This window comes from Octopus bimaculoides, chromosome 19 (genome assembly GCF_046866305.1).
Source record: "Octopus bimaculoides isolate indiv1 chromosome 19, ASM4686630v1, whole genome shotgun sequence".
NCBI lineage: Eukaryota > Metazoa > Mollusca > Cephalopoda > Octopoda > Octopodidae > Octopus > Octopus bimaculoides.
Genome location: NC_142946.1, coordinates 23435483 through 23458514, shown reverse-complemented (window position 1 = coordinate 23458514; position 23032 = coordinate 23435483). Strand labels below are relative to the sequence as shown.

Genomic DNA, 23032 nt, shown 5'->3' with positions numbered 1-23032 from the left:
CTGTAGAAGAAAGATCCACCCATTTAATTTTACCACATAATTAACCATATCTAAGCTGTCATTTTCCAGGATTAAACTTCTAATTATCTTGAACACATTAGCTAGCAGGTAAATATGAAGCTTTAGGTAAAATAATAAATAGTGGATACCTTGTATTAATTAATTCAATATCCAGTCCGACAATAACTGATCTATCTATATTAATCTTTCAAGTATGTAGTTTGATTCATAAAAAAATACCCAACTACAATTAAATTCTCTGGCAGAAAGCACAACCAGTAAACTGATAGTAACTGGCTTGTGTATTCCTCCCTTATTCTGCTAATCTATATACATTGGTCTTAATTATAATTTGATAAAAGAGCTCAGGTTTTCATTTAAAACTCCCTTTGTAAAATATACTTCAGGCCTTGCACTAGCTTAATTTGTCCTTGTTGGAACCTAACATTTCTTTTTCTTATCACCTAAGCTCTTTGTACATAACTGGTATCTGTGCTAAAACTGTATTCACACTTTGCAATAGTTGATCATTCTAGAAAGATTTTCTGACCAATATTATTAAATAACAGAGTTCTCTATTCTTAAAATTATTATTTTTTTTTATAGATTAATTACAGGAAGAAAGATAAGTGCCATGACTTTTTCCAGTGTTTCTAAGATTAAGGAAATTGAAGTAAGACCACAAACCAGAGACCTGGTCCAAATGCTTGCAACAAAACTAACCCTTCCAGAGGCAATCAAATACTAAGTAGTGGTATTAAACCAGAAATCAATGAAGTCTACTTCCAATCTCACCCTTTATATCCAAGCTTAAATCTGAAAGAATTGTTCACAGTTAGAAGCAGTTAGATTAATGTAAAATATATGTGAAGTGTTTTTGAATAAAAATGATAAGATTGACTTAGATTTGATTTCAACAGCTTGATATATTTTAAAAAAGTATTGAAATCACTTGTAGAAGTGTTCTTAACACAAAAGCAATAGATTTCTGATTTTATTTAATATCTTACTCCGTAGAATGATAGCAAATTTGAGTCAATGACTTTAACCCAGTGGACCTCAACAGGGGCCCATATAGGATTTTTGGGGGTCCACAATAGTATTTTAAGGGCCCCTTGAAAAAAATTAACTTTCTATGTGTGTATTGGTATGTATTGCAAGAAACAGCTAGGTTTCTTTCTCTAATGTTTTACATAGGTCAACCTACACAAGTTAATGTATGCAAAAACAAAATAGGAAATTTGAAAGAAGTATCTATAAAATTAATTTTAAATATCAAACGGCTATGAGGGTCCACCAGAATAAAATAGTAATCAAAGGGATCTATAGGTAAAAAAATGGTTGAGAATCCGTGCTTTAACCCAACAACTTGATAACTTCAAATTTATGCAGGGATGAGTTATCTCTCTTGAAATGTAAACATTATGAACTTGGCATTTTGCTCAAAGAGAATATTGAACATATTTACTCTTTTACTTGTTTCAGTCATGTGACTGTGGCCATGCTGGAGCACCACCTTTAGTCGAGCAAAGCGACCGCAAGACTTATTTTTTGTAAGCCTAGTACTTATTCTATCGGTCTGTTTTGCCAAACCGCTAAGTTACGGGGACGTAAACACACCAGCATCGGTTGTCAAGCGATGTTGGAGGGACAAACACAGACACACAAACAAATACACATACGTACATATATATATATATACATATGCACAAGGCTTTGGTTGGCCCGAGGCTATAGTAGAAGACACTTGCCCAAAGTGCCACACAGTGGGACTGAACCCGGAACCATGTGGTTCGTAAGCAAGCTACTTACAACATAGCCACTCCTACGTCTTATGCAATTATTTTTAGATTAACCTTTAGAAACAATTGTGCTAGAGTTTCTTTATCATTTTTTGGGTTACAAAATGCAAATTAATTGCAGATGATAGGAGATGGAAGTAACACTACGGTAGATTGGGTCAGTAGTATAAGATCATGAATTTAGCATTTTACTAAATATATACCTGTTTCAGTCATTAGACTGTGGCCATGCTGGGGCACTACCTTGAAGAATTTTTAGTCAATTGAATCAACCCCAGTGTATTTTCTTTTTTAAAGTCTGGTACATATTCTATCAGTCTCTTTTGTTGAACCGCTAAGTTATGGGAATGTAAACACACCAACACTGGTTGTCAAGCAGTAGTGGGGGACAAACACATACACACAAACACACGCACGTGCGTGCGATGGGCTTCTTTCAGTTTCTGTCTACCAAGTCCACTCACAAGGCTTTGATCATCACAAGGCTATAGTAGAAGACACTTAACGAAGGTGCCATGCACTAGGACCGAACCTGGAACCATGTGGTTGGGAATACAAGCTTTTTACCACACAGCTACATGTCACACTTTCACAGCTTTACTTCCCCACCATACTTTCTGTACAACCCATGCCAGCATGGCAAAACGGAAAGAAGGACATTAAATGACAATGACAACAATGATGATGTTGTGTGTGTGTGAGTATGTTTTATATATTATTCTTATGTATGCTTTGTCTGGGCACAGAGTTTGCATGCTACATGCATATAAGTCATGGACTGGTGATATGATTAACCTCCGACCATGTTCAAGTACGTGATGTTGACAAGCCACAAAAATGACAAAACATCGATGTCCATCACTCCTGGATGGGATTAGAGGTGAGTCATCTTGCCTGCCTATGACTTTCAAGTGTTTTAACATGCAGTGCTTTGAGAAAGTATTCTCCACCATACCAAATTGCAGTTTACTGGCAAATACATGATATATATATGCATTAAGTATATGTGGTTGATATGGGTCTCACAGAGGCAATGACAAATGACTGAGGCCTTTGGCAATTTGCCGTGCTTGAAGAGAAGACCCATCAAGCCAAGTGAAATTGTAGTCCTGGCAGATACTGGTGTCACACAGCTGGCACTTGTGCTGGTGGCATGTAGAAGCATTCATTACATTCTTTGAGTGGTTGGTGTTAAGAAGGGCATCCAGCTGTAGAAACCATGCCAAATCGGACTGGAGTCTGGTGCAGCTCCTCAGTTTACCAGCCCTGATCAAATCGTCCAACTCATACTAGAATGGACATTAAATGATCATGATGATGACGATGCTATACATATACATATTTATACAAGGGGGAAAAGTTTCTGGCTTTTGGTGAAAGAAAATACAGGATGATCATTTAATTATGATTTATCACTGAAGATTTGGGTATGAGACGCGTGTCTTCCAAGTTTGTGCCAAAACTGCTTTCAGCTGACCAAAAATACACTTGGGTTTCAGTTGCACAAGATCTTCTTGATTGTGTCGAGAACGATAAAAACTTTGTGAAAAATTTGCATAGGCCTCTGAGCAGGTATTGCTAAGCTTTTGACAAAATTTGATGCAGATTCTCTGCTCAACTTCCTCTGTCATGGTCAATGTGATGATCACATGCTACATACTTTCCTTCCAAGCACTGCTGTAAACAACAGAAATGAGCTAGAATATTAAAACTTAGTGTGCATGCACAGCAGAGTTAAAGGTCAATCTGTGCCAGGCAGCTTCACTCTGCATGCTTTAGCTTTGTTACTAATGCAACAGTCCGGATACTTATTGATCAGACCAAAGTGGTTGGCGTTAGGAAGGGCATCCAGCTGTAGAAACTCTACCAAATTAGATTGGAGCCTGGTGTTGCCATCCGGTTTCACCAGTCCTCAGTCAAATCGTCCAACCCATGCTAGCATGGAAAGCGGACGTTAAACGATGATGATGATGATGATATATATATATATTACGGAAATGTACTTGCATAGCAAGTGACTAGATCTGAGATCGTATGCTGGAACGAAAACAATTGCAGCATGGAAGGTGTTTATAAGCCATTTAAGAAACACACAAAAACCGTTAGATTCACTTCAACATTTAAATTTAATTTGCCAAAATATTTTCGGCGCTTTGAGATGGCAACCTTTCACTGACAAAATTCCATGCATGGAATTTAAATGTTGAAGTGAATCTAACGGTTTTTGTGTGTTTCTTAAATGGTTATAAACACCTTCCATGCTGCAATTTGTCATACTCTCAATTCCATCAGTATTATACCCCACTCTCTTGTTTTATAAGTGCTTGGCATTAGGAAGGGCAACCAGTTGTAGATAGCATGCCAAAGCAGACATTGGAGCTCTGTGAAATCCTCTGGCTTGTTGGCATAATGACTCTCCTGAGAAACAATGAAATATGTGACAACACCTGAATGCACATCAAGAATCTTGCAAATCGTAAACAAAAATGAAATCTTTTTGCTGTTTATAATGTGAAATATGTGTTATTTTATGGTACCTATTTATAAATATATCTTGTAATTCTTATTTCTAGTAATTTATGATGATTTTGAAGATGGGAAGTGACTAATTAAAGAAAACAATTTCATACCTCCACTGATTTGTCCTGAATAAGTACTTGATGAGCTTATAGAACGAGGAGAATCAGAATTGGTTACTGAATAGCAATCAGAGCTCATACTGTAACGGTGAAAACTTCCATCAGGCTTAAAGAAGTTGCTATCCATCATACTCAAGTTGAGGCGAGTTTCACTGCGGCATTTACTCAATCGAAAGTTTGTTGAATACTTGATTGTCCTGCGACTGCTATATTGAGGCAATTCTCGAAAAGGTACTAATAAAAAAAGAAAACAAAATAGAAATCATATAAATGTAAAATTGATAAGTGCAGGTATGGCTGTGTGGTCAAGAAGCCTTCTTTGCAACCATATCATTTGGGGTTCAGTCCCATAGTGCAACCCCTTGGGCAAATGTCTTCAACTATACCCTGGGGCTGACCAATGTCTTGCAAGTGAATTTGGTATACACATGTGAAGGTGTGTGGCTCAGTGGTTAGGTTATTCAACTCATGATCGCAAGGTTGTGAGTTCAATTCCAGGCGACGCATTGTGTCCTTGAGCAATGCACTTTATTTCACATTGCTCCAGTCCACTCAGCTGGCAAAAATGAGATGTACCTGTATTTCAAAGGGCCAACCTTGTCACATTCTGTGAAATGCTGAATCTCCTTGAGAACTATGTTAAGGGTACATGTGTTTGTGGAGTGCTCAGCCACATGCACATTAATCTCACAAGCAGGTTGTTCTCTTGATCAGATTAACTGGATTTATACACACATGCATGTGTGTGTGTGTGTAGTCTTTGTGTTTGTGCTATACCACTACTTGACATCCAGTACTGGTTTCTTTATGTACTTGTAACTTAGCAGTTTGACCAAAGGGACTGATAGAATAAGTATCAGACTTAAAAATATGTACTGAGCTTGATTTGTTCGACTAAACTCTTTAAGGTGGTGCCCCAGCATGGTCACAGTCCAATGTCCGAAACACGTAACAGATAAAAGATAGATCGATTTCACTGAGTAATATTTCAGATTACTCAGTGAACAGTTTTTATATAATAAAACATTAAATATCTATATCTATATATATATATATATATTCTCCCTCCCCTCCGATTAACTCCTGCCCAGCGCCTGTTTGGTGCACCCGCCCTCCCACCCCCTCCACCAGTACCGGAAGTTCCTATCTTGTACTGCAGTAACGGAAGTTCCTATCTTGTACTGCAGTACCGGAAAGTTCCTATCTTCTACACCAGTATCGGAGGTTCTTATCTTCCTCACCAGTGCCATGACTGTCCCCCATGAACACTTCTAAAGATTTCCCACCCCCACTTGGTTTTATCCCCCTACGTAAGGTAGAGATCATATGATGCATAATCCGATAGTATGGTGGATGCTGGCTGAGGGGAATGCTACTGATTGTTATGTTCTCTGCAAAATGCGAGCTTTCTTTTCAGGTACATGACGCCGTTCCTCGCCCCAAGGTTTTACGAGTCCTTACCCCCCACACCCTCAGGGTTGGCACTCTTAACGTCGGCACACTGAAAGGTAGATCTGGTGAGATTGTTGAGATGCTTGAATGGAGACGTGTCAATATCTGCTGCCTCCAAGAAGTAAGGTGGAGAGGTTGTTCCGCTAGGCTCCTCACAGGCAAAGAACACAGATACAAGATTTTCTGGGCAGGAAACACAGACGGGGTCGGGGGCGTGGGTATACTTCTTGCAGAGAAATGGGTGGATAAGGTAATCGAGGTGGTTAGAGTATGCGATAGAATACTTAAGATTAGATTAGTCCTACACCATGGTTTAGCAACCATTATCTCGGCCTATGCCCCTCAGCCCAGGCTACCCGACGGACAGAAAGACCAATTCTATGACACCCTTCTGCAGACTACCTCATCGACGAATGACAGGGACCTTCTCTTTGTGGCTGGTGACTTCAATGGACATGTTGGACAACATTCAGGGGGCTTCTATGGCGTACATGGAGGCTATGGTTTTGGTTCCCGCAATGAGGAGGGAACCAGGCTGCTGGAGTTCTGTGATGCAAATGACCTTATGATCTGCAATACTAACTTCAGGAAACCTGCCAGTCACCTAGTCACCTACCGTTCTGGCAGGCACACAAGCCAAATTGACTACATCCTCGCCAGGAAAAGGGAAAGACGGCTGCTCAGAAATGCCAAAACATTCCCAGGCGAAGAATGTACCCCACAACATAGACTAGTAGTTAGTGACTTTAGGATTAGAGCTAAGTGGCTGCCCAGAAGACGACCAGCTTGGAGGAGAAGGGTATGGAAGCTCAAAGATCCTGCAAATGGACAGAGATTTAGAGACCTACTACTCGAAGCCTTTGATGAAATAGAGGGGGATGTAGCTTCACACAATGTAGAGGACAACTGGACTTTTCTACGGGACAACCTGCTGAGGGCCACCGACGAGATCTGTGGTTGGTGCAAGGTCCCTTCTCGACCCAAAATAACATGGTGGTGGAACAAGGAGGTAGACAGGGCTATTAGACAAAAGAAACAGGCTTGGAAGGACTGGAAGAACGGTGGTAGCAGGGAATTGTACCAATCTGCCAGAAAGGAAGCTAGGCGACAGGTTTATCTAGCCAGAGGGGAGGCAGATAAGAAAAGATTTGCCAATGTTCTGCGCCGTGAGGACCAAAGACTTGAGGTATTTCGTGTTGCAAGACAGTGTAGGAGAGAGAATAGTGATGTAGTAGGAGAGAAATGTGTTCGCATGGATGATGGTACGCTTGCTGTAAATGAGGCTGCAAAGAAAGAGGTCTGGAGATGCCACTACGATAGATTGCTTAATAAAGAGAATGAATGGGAGAAAGAGAGTCTGCCGTATGTTGACCCAACAGAGGGACCAGCTATCCGAGTTGACAGTACGAAGGTAAAGGTGACGCTTTAGATACAAATAATTACAGAGGTATCAAGCTTTTAGATCAGGTAATGAAAGTCACGGAGAGGGTCATAGCTCAACTGCTTAGGGAGCGAGTCAGCTTAGATGAGATGCAGTTTGGTTTTGTGCCTGGGAAAAGCACCACTGATGCTATATTTCTGGTAAGACAGCTTCAGGAGAAATACCTAGCCAAGAATAAACCTCTGTTCCTGGCTTTCTTTGATATGGAGAAAGCCTTTGACAGGGTCCCCCGATCTCTCATCTGGTGGTCAATGAGGAAACTAGGGATAGAAGAATGGTTAGTGAGAGCTGTGCGAGCCATGTACAGAAACTCTGTCAGTAAGGTGAGGATTGGCAGAGAGTACAGTGAAGAATTCCGGGTGGAGGTAGGGGTCCACCAAGGTTCTGTCCTCAGCCCCCTCCTATTTATCATAGTTCTCCAGGCTATAACAGAGGAATTCAAGACAGGATGCCCCTGGGAGCTCCTCTATGCTGATGACCTTGCACTAATTGCTGAGTCACTATCACAATTAGAGGAGAAGTTTCAGGTATGGAAGCAAGGACTAGAATCAAAGGGCCTTAGAGTCAACCTAGCTAAAACCAAAGTCCTCATAAGTAGGAAGGCAGACAAAACACAAACCCCTTCAGGTAGATGGCCCTGCTCGATCTGTAGAAAAGGAGTGGGAAGTAACTCTATAAGATGCACCCAGTGCAAGCTATGGACACATAAGAGGTGCAGCAATATCAAAGGAAGGTGAACTAGAAAGTTAGTTTTTGTTTGCAGCAGATGTCCTGGAGCTATAAATACTGGAAATGTGCAGAAAACAACTTCTGCCACATTCCAGGGAGAAAAACTAGAAGTGGTTGATAGCTTCCGCTATCTTGGTGACCAAATTAGCAGTGGAGGTGGGTGCGCTGAAAGCGTAGCAGCTAGAATTAGAATAGCCTGGGCAAAGTTCAGAGAGCTCTTACCTCTGCTGGCGACAAAGGGTCTCTCTCTCAGAGTAAAAGGCAGATTGTATGACGCATGTGTACGAACAGCCATGCTTCATGGCAGTGAAACATGGGCCGTGACTGCTGAGGACATGCGTAGGCTCGCAAGGAACGAAGCCAGTATGCTCCGATGGATGTGTAATGTCAGTGTGCATACTAGACAGAGTATCAGTACCTTGAGAGAAAAGTTGAACTTACGAAGCATCAGCTGTAGTGTGCAAGAGAGATGACTGCGCTGGTATGGTCATGTAGCGAGAATGGATGAGGATAGCTGTGTGAAAAAGTGCCACACCTTAACAGTTGAGGGATCCTGTGGAAGAGGTAGGCCCAGGAAGACCTGGGATGAGGTGGTAAGGCACGACCTTCGAACATTGGGCCTCACCGAAGCGATGACTTCTGACCGAGACCTTTGGAAATATACTGTGCGCGAGAAGACCCGGCAAGCCAAGTGAGACCTAAATCTAAGGCCCAGCCAGCCCACTTATGCGTACCTTCCTTCCTTCATTGGACACTAAATTCCACTTGTGAAGACCCGTTGAGGCAAGTGAAATCGAAATCGAGTTGCCAGCGCCCCTGGACTGGCTCATGTGCGGGCGACACATGAAATCTTTTGAGCGGGATCGTTGCCAGTGCCCATGGACTGGCTCTTGTGCGAGTGACACATGAGGTTTTTCGAGCGAGATCGTTGCCGGTGCCCCTGGACTGGCTCATGTGCGGGTGACACATGAAATTGTTTGAGCGGGATCGTTGCCAGTGCCCATGGACTGGCTCATGTGTGGGAGACACATGAAATCTTTCGAGCGGGATCGATGCCAGTGCCCCGGGACTGGCTCATGTGCGGGCGACACATGAAATCTTTCGAGAGAGATCGTTGCCGGTGCCCCTGGGCCGGCTTGCAGGTGACGCATGAGGTTTTTCGAGCGAGGTCGTTGCCGGTGCCCCCGGACTGGCTCATGTGCGGGCAACACATGAAATCTTTCGAGCGGGATCGTTGCCAGTGCCCCTGGACTGGCTCTTGTGCGGGTGACACATGAGGCTTTTTCGAGCGAGATCGTTGCCGGTGACCCTGGACTGGCTCATGTGTGGGCGACACATGAAATCTTTCAAGCAGGATCATTGCCAGTGCCCCTGGACTGGCTCATGTGCAGGCGACACATGAATCTTTTGAGCGGGATCGTTGCCAGTGCCCCTGGACTGGCTCATGTACGGGCGACACATGAAATGTTTCGAGCGGGATCATTGCCAGTGCCCCTGGACTGGCTCATGTGTGGGCGACACATGATATCTTTCGAGCGAGTTCGTTGCCAGTGCCCCTGGACTGGCTCTTGTGCGGGTGACACATGAAATGTTTCGAGCAGGATCGTTTGCCAGTGCCCCCGGACTGGCTCATGTGCGGGCGACACATGAAATCTTTCGAGCGGGATCGTTGCCAGTGCCCCTGGACTGGCTCATGTGCGGCCGACACATGAGGTTTTTTTTCGAGCAAGATCGCTGCCGGTGCCCCTAGACTGGCTCATGTGCAGGTGACACATGAAATCTTTTGAGCGGGATTGTTGCCAGTGCCCCTGGACTGGCTCATGTGCGGGTGACACATGAGGCTTTTTCGAGCGGGATCGTTTGCCAGTGCCCCCCCCCCCCGGACTGGCTCATGTGCGGGCGACACATGAAATCTTTCGAGCGGGATCGTTGCCAGTGCCCCTGGACTGGCTCATGTGCGGGCGACACATGATATCTTTCGTGCGAGATCGTTGTCGGTGCCCCTGGACTGGCTCTTGTGTGGGTGGCACATAAAAGACACCATTTCGAGCGTGGCCATTTTCGTGCGGGTGACACGTAAAAGCACCCACTACACTCTCTGAGTGGTTGGCGTTAGGAAGGGCATCCAGCTGTAGAAACTCTGCCAAATTAGATTGGAGCCTGGTGTTGCCATCCGGTTTCACCAGTCCTCAGTCAAATCGTCCAACCCATGCTAGCATGGAAGGCCGACGTTAAACGATGATGATGATGATGATGATTAATTAGACTGTGGCCATGCTAGGGCACCAGCTTGAAGAATTTTAATTGAAAAAATTGCCCCCAATACTTATTTCTTTAACGCCTGCTACTTATTCCACCAGTCTCATTTACCAAACTCTTAACTTATGGGAAGGTAAACACACTAACACCAGTTGTCAAGTGGTGGTGGGGGATAAGCAGACACAAAGACAGACGGACAGACAGACAGACAGACAGACAGACAGACAGACACACACACACACATAATGAGTTTTTTCAGGTTTTGTCAACCAGATCCTCTCACAAGGTTTTGGTTGACCTGAGGCTACAGCAGAAGACATTTGCCCAAGGTATCATGCAGTGGGTCTGAACCTGGAACCGTGTGGTTGGGAACTAAACTTCTTAACACACAACTATGTCTGCACCTATATATTTAAATGTTTTAGATTAGAATGTTTGTCCAACCCATGCCAGTATGGAAAAACAAATTATTAAAAAAATTTTTTAATACTCATTTTTTCCAATAGGGAACAATAACTAGCAAGGACCAAATATATAAAGCATGATTACAGAAATGAATTCTGAACTATTAGTCTCTATTGAAGTTATGAGGAAGGTTTGGGATTTTCTGAGATGCAACACAGTGGGCTAATGCCAAGAGGAGTGTTAAGAGCACAAAGTAAAGGTGAAGTGAAGATATGGTTATTATATTCAGAGGAGAATAGGTTATCATAGTAGAAGAGTGGGAAAGGTAACACATTTTGATGATATGCCAGTGACTGGAGAATGGTAGTTAATTCTAATGTATTCTAATGAGTGCTGGGTGTTTGTGAAAAAACTTTAGCAGGCCATTAATGAAGAAAAAAGAAATAAAAAACTGAATGAAATATATGTTTCCTCATGTGGCCATAGGTATTACAAGGGTTTCCCCAAGTGGCCATAGGTATTACAATCATTTCTTCATACTATTTAGCTCTTTAGCATTCAGATTATTCTTTTAAGAATAATACTTGTTTATTCACAATGTTTTGAATTAAACCTTTAGTGTTCAGATTACTCTGTCAAATGTAGTACTTATTAATTCATATTGTTTTGAATTAATCCTGCATTATCTTGTCACTTCAAGATTTTGATGATGTGATTTTTTATTTTTAGAACGACATTATAAGGTAGACAGGAGAGGCCATACCTGGCAAGTTTGACTATAAAAGATGTAGAATAATTTGACCAGACATAGCTGATTTAAATGCTAATGGGTTAATCATGCATTTTTTCATAATTTCAAAATTTCAATGATGTGATTGTTTACTTTTACAATGACGTTGTAAGGTAGGAGTGCAAGGCTAAAGCTGGTCAGTTTGAGTGTAAGGCAGGAAGAATATTTGGGTCAGATATGGTCTGTTTAATGCTAAAGGGTTAGTAAGATTAGAAATTTGAATTTAGTATTAAGGAATTATAAGAAAAGAGATTCAGAGAATTTTCTTATTTACTTTTTTTGCTTACTTATTATGAAGTTTTTAAGAATTCTAGTTGGTGACAGTTGGCTATGCCAAACTTTAATTTTCTCACTTCTATTTTCAACATAGTAGCCACATCAACATGGTTGATTCCAGTCTGATATGAGAGATGAAAAGCTATGTTGCATTTGTGGCTGTAGCCATCAAGAACATTTGAAGTTTACCAGCTTTTTAGCATGGCTAAATCCTTCTTGCTTAAGGTTGAGATGTCTTTGGTGGGAATGTGTCATCTGAGACATTCTCAGTGGTCAGACATTATCAAGATGACTGAGTTCATCCAGCAGGTTAGGATATTATTAACAATGATACCAATAGATTAATGAGGGTGAGGGTTTGTGCTGAGCAGCTCAAGGTGGCAAAGTCCACCATCAGATGCATGGTGCACAAGGTACAAATCCCACATGATGAAGAGAAGGTAGTTCAAGTCTTATGATACATATGTATGATCATGTGATACCCAATATTAGGTGACTTCCTAGAATAGGGGGTGGGGACTGACTAGCAGCCTCATGGTTTGAAGGGCTTAAGGGGGAGGGGCTACAGCTGATGGTGTGCCTTCAAGAGTTTTGGTCACTTTGCCTTGAATTATTTTATCAATCTGATAAGGTAAAATGGCAAAGTTAACCTAGGCATAATGGGAAGTCCTTCGTGCAGGACCAAATGCCACTAAGGTATTTTTATTCAATACTTCAATTCTGCTGTCCCTCAACAGAATATCTTTTGTCTTTTATCTTTTACTTCTTCCTGTCATTAAACTGTGGCCATGCTAGGGCACCACCTTGAAGACTTTTAGTCAAATTTATTGACCTCAGTACATATTACTTTTTTTTGTAAAGGCTGATACTTATTCTATTGTTCTCTTTTGCTGAACTGCTAAGTTATGAGGACATAAACACACCAATACTGGTTGTCAAGCAGTGTTGAGGGACAAACACATGCACAAAGATACAAACACACATACATACACACACACACATATTTATGTATACACACACACACACATATACACACACACACACACACATATATATATATATATATATATATATACACACACATATATATATATACACAGCAGGCTTCTTTCAGTTTCAATCTACAAAATCCATTCATAAGGCTTTGGTCAGCCTGAGGTTATAGTAGAAACACTTGCCCAAGGTACCACAAAATGTGACTGAACCCAGAACCATGTGGTTGTGAAGCAAACTTATAACCACACAGTCCCCCCCTTCCCCCCACCGAAATATATAATATTCATATATATGCACATACACACAGACGTAAATACTTCTGATGGTGATCTACACAGCTTCTGTTTGCTAAATTCCACTTACAAGACTTTGATCATCGTGAGGCTATGTGAGAAGACATTTACCCAAGGTGCATTGTATTGAGATCAAAATGAGAGACAATATGACTGGAAATGGTTTTTCATTTTTTAACCACACAGCGATGTTTATAAGTCTATTGTTGAGTTATGCATGTTTCATAACAATACGGATACAATGCAAGCTGGAAAATAAAGTGAATTACATTTAAACATTTATTAAAACTTGTCAATAATAAAACACTAACCTATATCAGCAGAACTGTATCCTTTGATAATTTCAGCAAGATCTAAGTTACCAGCAATAATAGCAGCCTCATATGGTGTTTGATTGTTTAGATTTACAATGACTTTGTTAGCACCACGGAAAAGCAGGACACGAATACAAGACTCCTGCAATATAAACAACACATCTCATATACAAACAATGTTTTGAAACTGAATATCATTAATTTAATCAATGTCATTAGTTAGCTATTTCCATTCAATTTCTCAATAGAGCTTAGATAATGTGGTCATATTTACTTCAAGATAAAAGATTTATGCAACCGCTATTTTTAGCTGTCATATTTCTACAGGAGATAAGAAAAGTAAATAAAACATAATAAAGCACAAGCAATCAGAGACAAAGCTTTTCAAATTAATAGTTAAGATAGTTTTGATATACTTAATTAGAAATACTTCTGCAGTGAACGAGAAGAAACAATAGTCCTGTCACTAATATTTTATTTATTTCAGCAAATAAAAAGCCAAATTTGTTATCTTCAGTTTGGCTTTTGTGCTTGTCCCCACCTATAGTTATGTGTGTTGAGTAATGACCTAAAGTGTACAATCACAAATACATACAAGGGGCCAAAATGGGGATCGACTGAAAGATTTCTGGCATAATGTTACTTGACAGAATGGGTAACCTGAAGATCAAAGTGTCTTTCCAGGTTGAGCTTTGTCTTATATATATAAAAGACAAAGTCCCTTATATATATATATATATATATATATATATATATATATATGTGTGTGTGTGTGTGTGTGTGTGTGTGTGTGTGTGTGTGTGTGTGTGTGTGTGTGTGTGTGTGTGTGTGTGTGTGTGTGTGTGTGTGTGTGTGTGTGTGTGTGTATACATGTATATATGTACATGGGACAAAGTATTGAAAGCTGATCTCAAGACACTGTATCTTATGAAAGAGATGACAAAGGACTGAGATGTCTGGCACCTTGCTGTTCTCAAGAAGACCCATCCACTACAGCAGAATTGATACTGGTGTCATGTTAAAAGCACCAGTGCACTCTGTAAAGTGGTTGGTGTTTAGGAGGGGCATATGGCCATAGAAACCATGCTAGAACAGGCAATGGAGCCTGGTGTGGCCCTTAGCAGCTCCTGTCAAACCATCCAACCCACAATAGCATGGAAAATGGATGTTAAATGATGATAATGATAATGATGATGATGAATGATATTTATCTGTGTGTTTTTTTGTGCTTAAGTGAGTTTTCATATTTCCCTCATCTACATGTGTGTTCTTTGCTGTTTGTAAATAGTGCATTTGTTTGTCCAAGTTTCTTGAGATGTCTCGACATGTTGCATGATTCTTCCAAACAGGAGCCTCCTTCATGTGATGTCATTTGTTTGCAGTTCTTTCTCCTTATAAATATGTCTGAGCTGTTTGTTGTTGGATGGGCTGGAATAATATTACCTCACTTGGAAGCAAGTGTTGATGGCAAGGAGGGTATCCAGTCAAAGAAAACTCTGCTTGCATGGGTCAGAGTTTTCTGACTCATGCAAGCATGGAAAAGTAGAGATTAAAACAATGATGAAAATAATGACGATAATCATGCTGCTCCTGATGATGATGATGATGATGATGATGAAGATGATGATATTGACAATGAAGATGATGACGATGATGACAATGGTTATGAGGATGTTGATGAAGACAATAATAATGATGATGATGATGAAGGTAATGGTGACTATGATGATAAAGATGATGACAATGTTGACAAAGATGATCAAGATGATCAAAATGATGACGACGACAATGAAAATGATGATGATGGTGGTGGTGGTGGTGGTTTACACCCCCCCCCCCACACACACAGGGATTAGTAATAACCAGTAATATTAGGCCAAAATTTTTTTTTAAATGGGAAACATATACCTGTATAAAACTTGTCGATATTCAATAAATGAAAATCTCTTTTAGAATGAATTAATGGTGTTTAAGTTGGCAAAATTATGAACTAATTTTATTCTGAAATCACAAACCTGATTTGTAACTGCACAGATATGCAATGGTGTATTTCCACTTGCATTCTGCACATCCATGTCAGCTCCATAATATATTAAATGTTCCAAAATCTGAACTTTGCCACTGCGGCATGCCTAAAATGGAAATCGAAATGTATTTGTGAATTGACAGTTATGCTTTATGTTGTGTCTGGGGAGAGTCAGATACAAAAATGAAGTTATGCATTAGATGAGTTAATAAGCCATTTAAGAACCTTTTTAATATTGGTTTCAAATTTATGACACAAGGTCAGTAATTTCGAAGGCTCAATTAGTACTGATTTTATCAACCCTGGAAGGATGAAAGGCAAAGTCCACCTCGGTGGATTTTGAATTCAGAACATGAAGACAGATGAAATGCTGCTAAGTATTTTGCCTGGTGTGCTAAAAATTCTGCCAGCTCACTGCCCTAAGAACCTTTTTAATATTACTGTCTATAAAAAGGTGATGAGCTGGCAGAAGTGGTAAGCATGCCAGGCAATATGCTTAGTGGCATTTTGTCTGTCATTACATTCTGAGTTCAAATTCCACTGAGGTTGATTTTGCCATTGGTTGATGAAATAAGTCCCAGTTGAGTACTGAGGTTGGTCTAATTGACTTAACCCCCTTCCCTGAAGTTACTGGCTTTGTGCCAATATTTTAAACCAATATTATTGTTTATAAAGGAAAAGTGAATATAACAGTTTTTTGTGTAACTGCAATTTCAGATTTTCCTACCAAAATCAAGATTAAAAAAAGGAGTGCATATAATATGTAATATATGAAGGTAAAGTTTTCTACACCCATTGGGGAAAAGGTTGATGTATAGAAAAGGAGGAGGTAAAAATTCTATATGGTGCACCTTATGTAAACTATAATTGTAAACAAAGGCTGTACTAAAATTAGAGGCCAGCTGACATTCTAGCAGATGCACAAGAATAGTTTTGCATGAAAAGCACCAGTGAAAAAATTCTTTCTAATGCTTAGAAAACTTCATAGAATTACTTAGAAGCATCTATAACCTAGGTAGCCAAAACCAATAGTAGGAGGTGTTTCAAAAGCATAGTAAGAACAGGTTTAAAGAAAGTTCTGGGAACTACTACCGCTGCTGGCAACAAAAGGATCCTCTCTTCGACTGAAGGATAGATTGTTTGTGTACAAAATGCAATGGTAGTAAAACCTGGGTATTGAATGTAGAGGATGTATGAAAGCTTGAAAGAAATAAAGTGAGCATATGCCAATGGATGTTTGTGTGCATGAAGGATGAGAGAAAGGCTTGGTACAAGAGGAATTAGATGCAGTATTCAAGTAAGAAGACTGCACTGGTACAGACATGCAACACACTTCAGAAATGTGATCTGGTTCCTCTGTCCAGCAATTTGTCTGCGTCACCATTGGTAAATGGATGGTTCTTTTGTCTAATCTGCACATCTCCCATGCTGCTTCCCATGGCTTCTTCTGTATCTTTAGTCAGGATGGCTGTTGGGTGCTATGTTTTCCCAAAGGGAAATCTGTGTGTGATCCATATTCAGTGCTAATCCTTATCTAGAAGCCATTTCCATATTTACAACCTGCAGACCCAGCTGAGTAGGCGTTCTCACACCCAAGACATCGAAAGTAAATCAGAATAGCAGTAACCAATTGTACATCAAAGTATACAGTTTCAACTGTTTGTCTCTACATTGTCAACTTTATGGAAATGTTGAATAAGGAACTTTTATAAATAGCAAATATTTGATATTAATTATAAAAGAGACAACTGAATAACTGTAGTAGTGTGATGTAACTGGATGTGAGAAGCAGATTTAGGAGCCTCAAAAACAAATACCATAAAATTCAAAGAACACATATGTCACAGAATCAAAGAAATGTAATTGCTTTAAAATATAGTTTAAGGTAGGAGTGTAAATTGAAAAGTAGGTTTTATTCTGTTTGGCATGACTATATATTTACCTGGTGAATTTCAAACCATCCTTGTTCATCTGTAGTTCCAATTATAGCCCTTTCATTCAAAAGTAGCTCTGCACAAACAGGATCGGCTTTGCTGACAACATAGTACAATGGTGTTAAATATCTCAAGTCTTTATAGTTGGGAGAAGCTCCCAAATCCAACAGTGTCTGTGTAATAGAAGTATGATCTCAATAAAATAATATGTAGGCTGAGTTGAAAAAATCTTTCTTACTTGGTTTAGTTAAATAAATGTCTTGAAAAAAAAAAAAGCAAAAGAGTTAATAAAAGTAAGCTCTATGTCCACAGAAAGCCTTCTACTATTTGATACTTGTGTGAGGAATCCAAAATGACATGGATGAAATGGGTCCTTGTTGCCATCAGCACTCTGACAGGTTTATGGTTGAGCCTGTGGCAGTGGAGACATCTGGCATTCTCAGCCCCCAGACAATATCCATGCTCACTGCTATTGGGATGGAGATGGCTGTCTGCAAGTGCAAGCCCTGTGAGTCAGAGTGGCTGTTCCAGTGCAGCTCCCTCACCATATTCCAAGGCAATGCCTTTCCATTTTGTCTGTTGGGACCACGAGGCAGTCTGACTGACAGGAAATTGTACATTCCACTCCTTAATGTAAATTAACTTTGAATAATTAGGAAAGGAAGAATAACTGAAATACTAGTTTCATTTTCTTTTTTTAGCATGTATATAGACACATATATCATACATACCTATGTATATACATATGTGTGGGACTTTTTTTTCAATATGATTTAATAATTTGAACTTTAGGAAATCTCGCCTCAAATATTGTGAATTTTTCAATAAAAACTATTGTCTGGATCCATTGACAAGACAAACTGACATAAATGGGTGAACACTGGAGATGGTTCTGCATTGTAAATTAACAAACCACTCATCAGTTTTACAATGCTTTTACTGTTTACAGCAGTCAGTGGCTCCAGTCGTATTCATATCCATCCAGATAGATTGAATTATTTAAAAACTGAGTGTCTTGGCCATATAATAAATTATCAGTCTCTTGACTGGTTGTCCAAAACCTTATCAGCTCAAATTATCTACACTCTTATAAAATAATTAATGACTGTAAACCGAACACACACTGAGTTTTAAGGATCCTTCTTATTTAATTCTAAATAGGTTACAAACTATAGCTATACAATATGTACTACTCTTGAATTCACTTTTGAATTTAGATTTTATTTCATTTTACATTTTTTAACCAAGTGTTTTTCTGTAGATATATACAAAGCAAATTCAAAACTAATAGAAAATACGACTTATGGGGTTGGCTTCACTTTTCTATTATTAACACCTCAAGAACATAAAGCTATATTGATAAATATTAGCTCTCACATTCACACTTTTATACATCTGTGCAGCAAATTTACAATCATTTTGAATACCTGATATACTTATTCACAAAAATGTTTGTTTTGATTCTTTTCTTTCCTTTTGTCTTTGTTTTGTTGTATGACAGTTAATCATGAAATAATTTACTAGTTATTCTGATAATTCACTCAAATCATTTCAAAGCAATGGCTTTCAATCATTTTTTGCCTATGGACCCCTCTGATTCTTACTGTACTCAGGTGGATCCCCATAGCCATTCGATGTTTAAAAAAATCCCATTGTATTTTTATAATTATTAAAAATTGTATTAAAAAACATTGTTAAAGTATTTTATATATTTTAAAATATTCTATGTAGAATTATAACTTTGTAAGCCTAGTACTTATACTATCAGTCTCTTTTGCCGAACTACTAAGTTACAGGGACGTAAATACATCAACATTGGTTGTCAAGTGGGGGGGGGGGATAAACACAGACACAAACATATATATATATATATTTATATATATATATATATATATATATATATAATGGGCTTCTTTCAGTTTCCGTCTAGCAAATCCACTCACAAGGCTTTGGACTGAACCTGGAACCATGTGGTTCCAGTAAGCAAGCTACTTACCACACAGCCACTCATACGCCTATAATATATATATATATATATATATATATATATATATATATATATATATATATATATATACGGCAAGAAGAAATTGGAGGGGATACAGAAATAATATACATCAACTGTTAGACCTCTTTATATTATATCTATTTATTCTAAAACATTTATCAGAATAAATACATATGTAAAGACTGTGTATTACATACATACGTACCAGTAACTCATAGAATAGAAAATTATATGAATTACTGGTATGTATGTATGTATGTATGTAATACACAGTCTTTACATATGTATTTATTCTCATAAATGTTTTAGAATAAATAAATAGACATAATATAATGTCTAACAGTTGATGTATACTACCTCTGGATCCCCACCATTTTCTTCTTGCTGTATAAATTAAGGGTAAAACCACTTTTTACCCTCGCCCATTTTTTACACTCAATAGCGAAATTGCCATACAATAACCAGCACTTGGGTATTAATAATTGGATACACTACCAGCGGTATATTGGGTAGTTAATATCCTTTAGTTGGTTGGATTCACAACCTCTAACTCTCACTGAATATATATATATATATATATATATATATATATATATATATATATATATATATATGAATAATCTTAGTAAACATGGAAAAAGTTTATAATCACCTTTAACTTATAAGTTGAGAGTAAAAAGTATGTTTACATTTGTTAAACAGCATATTTATGCATTATTACAAACCCAAATAAAAGCTAATGATGTATGTATGTATGTATGTATGTATGTATGCATGCATCCATGCATGTATGTGACATAAACTCTCTGAAATTTATACCTTACTTTTACATGTTTACACAATAAATTTCGTTGCTGGATATTCATATTTACAAATCACCATCATCATCATCATCTCTAATTTTCAGTGTTATGTTAGAATTATTTATATTCATAAATCCACATATCTGGAAAGCTAGATGATCCCAAATGTACTACTGTATCATTAGCTTTCACTTAACCTTGCAGCTTACAAAATATACTGATTTTATATTTTCAGCTTATTATAAGTTATTGGTTATACATCTTTCAGAGATTTGGAAACATTTTCTATATTTAAAAACAAATTTCAAAAGTAACACTATGAGTGGGTGCTGAAAAGTTTCTGGCTTTGGGTAAAAGAAAATATAGAAGATCAGTTAATTATGATTTTATTCAACATATTCCCCTCATGGATTCACACACTTTTTGCAGCAGGCCTCCAGTTTTTCTAAGCTCTGTAAAAGAACTCAGAAGGTTGAGCCACCAACCAGGCCTTTCGTGATACCCTTAAAGCCAGGAACTTTTCAGCACCCCACTCGTATAAAATCAGTAAGTACTCTATCATATCATTCTGAACAATCTCAGGTTTTTTATCTCACTAAAATTCATAGTTTGTATTTTAGGTGCATGAAACAGGAAAAAAACAATTGTCACTTGAGATTTGCATGTATATTAAGAAAAGGTGCCAACCTTTATTGATTCATGGTTAGAACATATGGCACTTTTATGCATAGGTGTGAAACCATGTCTATTTCGAAAATCCATATGGGCTCCTCCACTGACCAAAGTAATAATCATACTGCGACACTTATCTGAACCAAGGGTACATGATAATGTCAAAGGAGTTTCTGTAAGAAAAAAAAGAAAGAGAAACAAAGTTGAATTTAAATCATGAATTCAAAAACAATTGGAATTTTCTCAGTAACTATGGCGAGGCTCTCCGTCGATTATGACAACTAGTTTTTCAGTTGATACAATCAACCAAACAGCTTGCTTGTGAAATTAACGTCTAAGTGGCTGAGCACTTCACAGATGTGCGTATGCTTAACATAGTTCTCAGGGAGATTCAGCATGACACAGAATGTGATAAGGCTGGCCCTTTGTATTACCGGTACAACTCATTTTTACCAGCTAAATGGACTGGAGCAATGAGAAATAAAATGTGTCTTGGTCAAGGACACAAGATGCCTCTGGGTTTCAAACTCGTGACCTTACAATTATCAGCCAAATACCGTAACCACTAAGCAATGTGCCTTCTCTCAATAACTATGATGAACCTATAAACTCTAAAACACTGCTGGTATTTGGTACAATGTTTAAATCAATAAAGTTAGAAATAGAGTGTCATCAGCATTTGTGCTGTCATCATCATCACCGTTGCTGCTAAACAAAACTTCATCTAATCCATACCAACATGGAGAGAAAAAAATGAACATAAAATGATAATGGAAGAGTAAGTGGGATCTGCCTCTGATACTCTCTCCATCATCATTTTCATGTCCATTCTTTTTTTCCATGCTGGTATGGTTTCGGTCAGTGGTTCTCAACCGGGGTTCATATTTTGTTGTTAAATTTTATGTGTAATAAATTAGTTACAATACTTCAATACTTAAAATATTTTAACTATTTTTATTTATACAATTCCTGATAATATCTAATTATAAAAATATGACAGGAGTTTTTTAAACATTGAATGGCTGTGGAGTTCTACCCAAGTAAAATGGGAATTCAAAGGAATCCATAGGTTAAAAATGATTGAGAACACTTCTTTAGATGAAAATTTGTTGAGGCAGATTTACTACAATTGACTGGATGCTTTTCCCACTTTGCTGCAATGGGACTGAACTCGAAACAAAGTGGTTGGGAAACTAACTTCTTAACCATACAGTCATGCCTGCACCAGCATGTGCAATGATATTAGTGAAGATTCCAGAAAATGAGGGAATTAAAAAAAAAAAAAACAAATATACTTCTTCAACACTAGTCAGATATGAAGGTAGTCAACAGAGATTGTTGAAGATGGTACAGATTAAAAATAAGCTCTATAACTGCTAGTTCTGTCATGTCTAGTTATAACTGTATTTGATGATAGCAATGTCATAGAAAGGAACAAGTTTTTCAACATCAAGATTTATCATTTGTTATTCAGGGGTTTGTTTGATTTTTTTTTTGGCAAGTGATGTCCTTAAATTATTTAAGACAAATATATTTTTAATCTAAAACTTAGAGAACAGAGAAAAATACATGAATATGACAAAATGATAAATATGGAAATAGTCAAATACTCATTAAGTATTCTTTTAAAAACACTAATATTACACACGCTGAAACAGTATATTTTGTATACATAGTAAGTGGTCAGTCAACTTGAACATTTTAGAAATGAAAACTACACAGGTTTGTTGAATTACACAAGGGTTACAGAATACAAAAAAAAAAAAAAAAAAAGAAGAGAAGTTCAGTCAGGTTCAATATTTTACCTGTTTGGTAGCAGACTAGTAAATCAAGTTAGGCCTAACTATTGACTGAATTAAAATGTTCTGTCACAACCAGACTAGAGGGAGTAGAGAGCATTCTGAAAATATCCCCAGAATTGGATCTAATTGTTTAGTAAATAAAATATTTGTAAATGAAATACAATTTTATACTCTAAATTAAATTAAGGTAGTAAATTATTTGAAATTTCTTACCTCCACTGTCTCTATCAATATAGTTTGGATCAAGTCCTTTTGTGAGAAATTTATCCACTTTTTCTTTATTTCCATGTTTGACAGCATCTATAAATTGTTTCAAATTAGCCTGGAAGAATAACATAAAATAATAACAGTAAATAATATAGAACAGTAAATAAAATATAATCCTAAATCT

The 23032-nt window shown here is 38.2% G+C and overlaps 1 protein-coding gene across 3 annotated transcripts in view; it reads right to left on the bottom strand.

Moving 5' to 3' along the window:
* Nucleotides 1–23032, bottom strand: part of LOC106873101 (uncharacterized) — a 173174-nt gene that overhangs the window by 56256 nt on the left and 93886 nt on the right. For all 3 annotated transcript variants that reach the window (XM_089366619.1, XM_014920328.3, XM_014920327.3), the window contains exons 6-11: nucleotides 22855–22963; nucleotides 20855–21012; nucleotides 17365–17529; nucleotides 15412–15528; nucleotides 13394–13538; nucleotides 4433–4675 (exon numbers count right to left, since the gene is read on the bottom strand). In XM_089366619.1, coding sequence (XP_089222745.1) covers nucleotides 4433–4675; nucleotides 13394–13538; nucleotides 15412–15528; nucleotides 17365–17529; nucleotides 20855–21012; nucleotides 22855–22963 — 937 coding nt within the window. The remainder of the gene's footprint in view (nucleotides 1–4432; nucleotides 4676–13393; nucleotides 13539–15411; nucleotides 15529–17364; nucleotides 17530–20854; nucleotides 21013–22854; nucleotides 22964–23032) is intronic.